The sequence below is a fragment of the Orycteropus afer genome, unplaced genomic scaffold (genome assembly GCF_000298275.1).
Source record: "Orycteropus afer afer isolate SDZICR_OR568_19922 unplaced genomic scaffold, OryAfe1.0 scaffold00018, whole genome shotgun sequence".
NCBI classification, from domain to species: domain Eukaryota; kingdom Metazoa; phylum Chordata; class Mammalia; order Tubulidentata; family Orycteropodidae; genus Orycteropus; species Orycteropus afer.
Genome location: NW_006921605.1, coordinates 15,002,321 through 15,010,203, shown reverse-complemented (window position 1 = coordinate 15,010,203; position 7,883 = coordinate 15,002,321). Strand labels below are relative to the sequence as shown.

Sequence of the window (7,883 nt, the reverse complement as noted above, 5' to 3'; positions counted from 1 at the left end):
CAGACCCACAAACACAGGAGGTGCCCTCAGCTGCCCAAGGCCAATATGGACTCTGAGCCCTCAGCCACCCACCAGGCTTTGTTAGCGTCCTGCCTGTCCCATTCCAGCCCCTCCTGGCCTTCCCCATCAGCTCTCCAGAACACCCTGCCAGGTCCTTGCCTCCTCTCAGCATCCCTGTGGGCGGCTGCTCCCGATGGAGCCAGGATGCGTCCAGGTGGGCCTGTCCCAGCACGCCTGCCTCCAGCACTCCCAGGGGGCTGCCTTTCTGCCTCTGCCAGTCCAGGACACCCCCCGGCTCCAGTCACTCATTCATTTGCTCACTCACTCACTCATTCTTCAGGGAGCACAAAGTCTCTCGTCCACTATAACGGTCACCAGCACCACTGCTGATGCAGTTCCTGGTGCACAAGGGTGGCAGCCGGCGCTGACTGTCCATTCATGGGAAACAAGGGCAGCAGCACGCTCCTGTGACGGGCTGCCAGAAGAGAAGGAACACAGACCTTTCAGCTCGCACCCAGGAAGCCCTTCAGAGGAGGCCGGCCTCTCCCCATCAGCCAGAGGAGCCACTAACGCTAGTGTGTGGCACCCCCGATGACCATCCCATGGCCATAAAGGCCAAGGGGTTAATTTGCTAAATGCATCATCATTTAGGTTAGGAGAGGACCTTGTGTGCCCCCATGAGTGCTCCACGGGGAGGTGACATTCCCAGCAATCAGCATTCCGGAGCCAGACCAGGGTGGAGGGGCATACACTTCTGGGTGACACTCCACTATGTCCCTCCTGTCCTCTCTCTGCTTCTCACCTCCTTCTCTCATCACCCACTCTCTTTCCTAAGTATTAGTTAAGACTGTTTTGATACCTGGATAGAAAAAAATAAATAAAATGTCAAGTAGTTTTATGGAAAAAGTAAGAAGACAGGGTGAAGAGACAGAGATGAGACTGAACTAAAAAAACTCACTGCTGTCTAGTCGAATCCAACTCATAGTGACCCCTCCTTGGGTTTCCGAGGCAGTATCACTAGATACCCAAGATTGCCCAACCTTCCTTCCGAGGCGTGGCTGGTGGGTTTGAACCACCAGCCTTCTGGTTAGCAGTCAAATGCCTTAGACACTATGCTACCAGCACTCCCAAGTCTGAACTGGTGGGGATGATTTCAGATTGAGGAGCTAAAGGAGGCTGCTAATGAGGATCTCAGCTTCCATGTCACTTCCACAGAGAGGGACTCCCTGACCTCTCATCTGATGCAGGACCCATGTCTCTTACAAGCTGTCATGGCGTTCTGTATGTTATACATTTATTTGTGCCATAGGTGCTTAGTTCTTTGTCTCTCCACCAGACCATCAGCTCTCTGAGGGCACGAGTCATGTGTCTTGTCTCATAACCTAAATACCCCATTGCCTAGCAAGTGCCTGGCACTGAATGAGCACTCACAGTACAATTGTTGAATATATATATATAGAGAGAGAGAGAGAGAGAGAGAGTCTCCATCACCCAGCTGTCATCCTGTGGTCACCATTGTCATCCTGTGGTGGCTTGTGTGTTGCGATGTTGCTATGCCACCAGTATTTCAAATACCAGCAGGGTTATCTGTGGTAGACAGGTTTCAGCAGAGCTCCAGGCTAAGGCAGACTAGGAACAAAGTGTTCTGCTTCTGAAGGTTAGCCTGTGGTAGTTACAGTTATGTGTCAGCTTAGGTGGACCTGCTTCTGAGTGGCTAGACAGCTGGATGCAGTATTCCCCATGATGAGACTGGTAATCAGCTTCGTGGTGGAATCTGCTGTGAGCTGCTGAGTAGCTACCTTAGGGATGTGGTCTGCTTCTAGCATATAAGGAGAAGCTTTAGGAATGGTCTGTAGCTTTTTGGCATGCTTGAATCCTGCATGTAGCCAAGTCGTCATTCAGCAGCCTGCCATGTTGTCTGTCAATCTTGGGACTCCTGATGGACTTGAATCAATGGCCTGCCATGTGGTTTGGTAATATGGGACTGTGTCCTTCTACTTGGTGACCTTGGGTTTGTCAGCCTCAGCAGCCAGCAGCTGCCTGAGTGAAGAAAGCCTCCAGTTTCAGTGGGCTGGAAGCAGCAGGCAGAGCTGAAGCCTAAGGTTGAGAGGCTTTCACCCAGCCCCTAGAGCCTGGTACTTTGAACTTGGACTTCTAGCCTCCAAAACTATAAGAGAAAAAACTCCTATTTACTAAAGCCATCCCATTTGTGGTATTTTCTGTTAGAGCAGCACTAGAGGACCAAAACATAGCCAATGAAAATGTTACGGATCACATCTCAATATTCAACAATATTGGCACAACATTCCCTCCCTCCCTAAGTCAGTTACCCCTCCCTTGATGCCTTCAGCACTTGGGTCTTATTCTGGGGAAGCATAGCTCACCTGAGTGACGGTAATTTGAGTTACACAGCTCCTTGCTGTGAGAGGAGAACCAGTTGTGGGTCCTCCTTGCACAACAGCAACACACCAGGCTTTGGAGTCAAATAGACGTGGACTGCATCAGGCAAGCTACTTTCCCCTTGCTGAATCTTGACTTCCCCATATGAATAACGGGGATGATGGTCCTCCCTACTTCAAAGGGTCATGGCCAGGTTTGAATGAGAGAACACAAGTCAACAGCACAGGCACATAGTCAGTGCTCAATAACTTTTAGCTGCTATTTTATTCCCAGCCCCTAACCCCTGACCTGGCTCAACAAAGGTTTTGCAGATTAATGAGTAGACCAATGAACAAATCAATAAATTGGTTCAATAGCTACGGACTGAGTTCCATACTATAACAGCTGGTGATAGTCCACACACTGGCTGATTTATACTCTCCAGTGCCAAGTGCTTTATTTACTTTGTCTGGCTTCTCTCCCACTCAACTGACAGCTTGTTTGGGTCTCTTAGAGACGGTCTGACAGACCCTACGCTCCCAGGCTTCGTGGGATTGTCAGTCAGATTGCTCGATTCCAGGCTGAACTCCTCTTCTAGGAGAGCACCTTCTACCCTGCTCAGGCCAACAAGAGGAGGAGAGCATGTTTTAAAAAGTCTGTGAGAACAGGGTCTGCACTTGGCCTCATCTTTGACTGCTGTTGTTAGTTGTTGTCAAGATGGTTCTCATTCATGGTGACCTCGTGGACAACAGAACAAAACACTGCCCAGCCCTGTGCCATATTCATGATCATTGGTGTGCTTAAGTCCATTGTCACAGCCACTCTGTATTCTGAGTGCCTTCCAACCTCAGAAGCTCATCTTCCAGCACAAGATTGGACAATGTTCCATGGTGATCCATAGAGTTTTCATTGGCTAATTTTCAGAAATAGATCACCCAGTCTTTCTTCCTAGTCCAGAAGTTCTCCTGAAACAGGTGACCCTTGGTGTTTGAAATACCAGTGGTATAGTTTCCAGCATCATAGCAACACAAAAGCCACCAAAATACAACAAAGTAACAGACAAGAGATGGCATCTGACTACTGGTCCAGCTTTGGTTTAGGCAAGCAGTGGTGAGGGAGATTAGACGTGAAGAGTAGTTTTCTGTCCTAGCAGTTTTAGAAAGCTCAGAATACGTCAAAGTCAGATTCTGAATTTAAGTCCCAGGTGTGATCAAAGAGAGACACATTTGTACCCAGAAATTACATTTGCTAGACTACAGTGACTCATGCTATGGTCTAGCAATCAACGAGGCTACAAAGAGGCCTTGAATGTACTAAGACATCACATGATATTGTCCTGGGAGGCAAAAGAAAATCGTGCTCAGAGGGAGGGCTCCGCAGTCAGCTGTAGGTGGGTTCAAATCCTGTGTCACTTACTAGTTGTGTATCTTTGGACAAAGTATGACATCTCTGAGCCTCAACTTGCTTATCACTAAAATAAGGACATGGCTATAAAGATTAAATAATACAGTGAATGCAAAATGCTTAGTGCAGTGCCCAGTGCATTGTAAGTTCTCAGTTAGGTCTCTTGCTATGATGATGATGATGATGATGATGACGATGATAACAATGGTGGTGCTGGACATATGGCAGTGATGGAGATTGTGGTGATTGAGGTGGTAGAGGTGGTTGAGGTGCTGTTGGCAGACGTGGTGGTGATGGAGGTGAAGGTGAGGGTGAGATAATGGTAGTGGTGACAGTGGACATGATGGCAGTGGTGGTGGTGGGGGTGATGGTGAAGGACCACTCAGCCACTTGCCTGGTGTGAGAGCTGAGAACTTAGGTGACTAGGGCAGAACTCAGATGACCTAGATTTTAGATCAGCATGGGAGCAGAGACCCTTGACAGAGCATGAGCACAGTCACTAACTGGTTTTGCAAGATTGCAGTCACGTGAACATCTCTACCCTAGGAAGTCTCTGCATGCATTGTAAAATCCATTCTCCACCCTCCATGGAGCAGGATTCCCTTAGTCATGGGTCGCCGGGGCACCAGGCCATCTTGTCAAGGCAATGACCTATCTGCCATCCTCCCTTATGCTCAGCAAGGATCCCCTCTTCTGAAACAGATAACCATGCACAGGGTGAGCAGTGTGCTGTTGCCTTATACAAAGACCTCTCTCCTGAGCTGTCACTGGGGAGGAAGGGACATGGCAGTTGGTCCAGGATCCTTGCTCAGTTGATCAGCCCCCAGGGACCCATGTCAGGCATTTGCACACTGGTTTCCCTAGAGACGGAGCCAAGAAACAAAGCAAAGCCAAGCAAGCTGCAGGACCTTAACCTCAGCAACGAAGCACCCAAACAGATGTGCCAGCAGATGGAACACCTTATGGAGATTGGTTTTGAATATAGAAAGAAAATAAGCAAAACAGTCAGAACCTGATGGACCCGATGTTTACAAACCCATAACCTTTGACCCCAGGACTGTGTGCCTGTGTGGCTCTGAGAGTTTCAGAAGCCTGGCAAGCACAAAACTGAAGGAGGAGGAGGAAGAACGTTTGTTTCAAACTCTGCACTGCCTAGAAGCCCTTTCACGCCTCCCATTCTCCATGATCAGTAGGCAGCTCATGGTTTGACATAGAGGGAAACTGAGGCACCAGAGTTAACCACAGTGGGAGGCAGTTAGCAAAGAGGTCTCTGTGCTAGGAGAGGGGGCTGCCCGTTCCCAGTGATGAGATGCAACAAGTTACACTTGAGTATACACAGCTTTTGTCCCTAAAGGGCCCAAACCAGAGCTGCAACATGCTCCATGCAATGAGGAGCCTAGTCCACACCTATTCCTGTCTCTCCTCCTCCCGTCTCAACTACTGGGGAAAGGACGCAGGAGAGGAAATGGAGACGAAGCAAGAGACATGAAGCATGGCTTTGGCTATGCAGATTTCCAGTTCTTTACAGCATTTTCTTTTTCTACTTTGAAGTCTGAGTTCTGGTTTTTTCCTCTTTATATTCCTTTTCTAAGACACGGAATCCTGGCCAGTAATAAGTCCCAGTCTTCATAATAGACAGATGCATTTGGGTCCCTCACTTAGGCACTCCCACCTACTCCTAAGACCAACAGATGGACCATGAGTAGACCCCATTCAGACAGTGCACTTCCTCTTCCAGCCAAGAAGCACTTGGATGCTGACCCATCACTGAGCAGCTCTTCCCCCGATCCAATTCTAGCCCCAGAGGGAGATGAGCTGGCAGAGGGATGGTGCAGATGGGGTAGGGGTAGAGACGCATGAGAAGAAATTCTGGAGAGCAGGAAGGATAATACTCACAGGGCATCGGTGGACCAGCCAGTATGCCTTCTCCTGGCAATCCAGGGCATACCTGTCTGCTTTGTTCCTTTCTTTTCCAGCCCTGAAAAATCAAAAACCAGACTTCAGGCCAGTGATACTCTGCATCTTCTGCTCAAGGGTGACCCCCTCCCTAATCACCTGGACCACTCTCCCCAAACTGCCCCAATAATCCACGTTTGCCATAATGACAAATTCTAATGTCGTATTGTCAGATTGCCTTCTAACTACTTTTACATGCATGAACTCATTTAACCTCCCCCCAGTCTCCCTTCCTCACTTCACAGAACAAGGAAGGAAAGCAGAAAGAGGATGAATTTCCTGCCCAGGATCACACTGTGAGCAAGTGGTGGAAGTGGTGATGGAGACGGTGAGGATGGTGGAGGTGGTGGAGGTCTGGTCCAGAGTCCATGCTTATGCTGACAACACTGATGTGCAATGCAATTGTGCCTATGACTAGCCCTAGAATCGAATCAACTCCACTGACCTCACCACTAGAGTGGGAAGTGGATAAAATTCCAGGCTGGTATTTGACCACCCAGCTTCATAATTTTTCCCTGTTTTGGCAAACAACGTAATCAACATCTGAACAAGCAGGCAGCAATCAAAGTCAGTGCTTGCAATGAGGAGAAAGCTGGCCCCGGGAGTCCTCTTTCCTCCCTACCTGTCAGTTCCACTCTGTCACTCCAAAGAGTCCATGCCAAGTCAGGGCTTTTTCTGAGCCCAGCTTACAGCTGTAAAGGCTATTTATCTTCCTCTTATCTCCCAGGCTCCCTCTCCCATCCTGGGTAGGAAATCATGCTGGGCTTCCCTTCTACAGGAGAAAGGTGGCTGCCGTGTTGGCCTCGCTCAGTACCATTGCCACGGCGACCTGAGCTCACACTCAGCAATGCTTGTTTTCCCAGGCAACGTGGGATGACGCACATGCCCTCTATGACGCCAAGTCGGCGGCTTTGTTTTCCAGCTAATGTATTCTGAATAACACCCAAGAGCCAGATGGGGTGAGCAGAGCCATTCCAGTGGGGTGTTTGACCAACCTCGTCTAGAAATTAAATATAAGCATGGTCGCTCCACTTCTCCTTGCCAACCTAACTGGATATTTCACCAGGCTAACAAGCCCACGTCTTCAGGAAGCTGAGCCAGAGGGCCCGAGCCACTATGGAGTTTCCCTTACACTAGCCAGCTTGTAAACAGAGTGGCTTGCTAAATTACCCCACGGTCCTTTCTAGCTTTGCTTTTCTGTGATACATGTCATTGGAGGGGAGCTGTGATAAATGGCATCTGGGAGTAGCAGTAAACTAGGAATTATTTTAGCTTATTATGTTAATTTTCTAAGCAACAGCATTCACTTGATCATTCATTCATCCATTTATTCTTTCATGTACTTATTGAGATCCCATTATGTTCTGGACACTGAGAGTATATTGTTGAACCAAAGAGACATAGTCCCTGACCTAGAATAGCTTTCAGCCTAAACATTACAGAAATAGGCAAGAAATATAGAAATACACATTGCACTACAAGTGACAAGGGAATGTTCACGGTTCTATAATGTAGAATCAAGGGTGGCCTCTGTGGTGGTTTTTAAACTTGTCTACAAATTCTTTGACACTTTTTCCATTGACATGTGAATCTGTATCGCCTCCCCTTGACACTGAGCTGGCTTTTTGTGACTGTTTTGACTAACACAGTGTGGCAGAAGTGGTGCTGTGTGGCTCGTGAGGCTGGGCCTTAAAAGGCGGAACAGCTGCCACCTTCCTCACTGCGACATTTGTTGTTGATAAATGCCAACAGTTACATGTAACCAATCCAACTGTCCTGATGTGGTCCTGCTGTGAGGAAGCCCAAGGTAAACCTATGGAGAAACCACATGGAGATGCCCAGAGGCTATGAGGAGGCCAAGAAATGCCCAGCCAGCCCCTAGTTGCACCAGGCCTCCAGCTCCAGCTGTTTGATTGCAACCATTTGGAGACTCTGAGCCAGAGTCTTCTCAACCGAGTCCTTCCTAAATTCCTGCCCCACAGAAACTGTGAGGGATAATAATATAACTATTGCTATTTTGGGGAGCTCTGGTAGCATAGTGGCTAAGACACTTGCCTGCTCACCAGAAGGCTGGCGGTTCAAACCCACCAGCCACTCCTCGGAAGGAAGGTTGGGCAATCCTACTTCCGTAGTGATACTGCCTC

At 48.6% G+C, this 7,883-nt stretch overlaps 1 protein-coding gene across 1 annotated transcript in view; it reads right to left on the bottom strand.

Moving 5' to 3' along the window:
- The window catches only part of RGS9 (regulator of G protein signaling 9), a 70,035-nt gene that overhangs the window by 41,120 nt on the left and 21,032 nt on the right, over positions 1-7,883 (bottom strand). Inside the window, exon 8 of the mRNA XM_007959897.1 lies at positions 5,680-5,761. Within this exon, the coding sequence (XP_007958088.1) occupies positions 5,680-5,761 (82 nt within the window). The remainder of the gene's footprint in view (positions 1-5,679; positions 5,762-7,883) is intronic.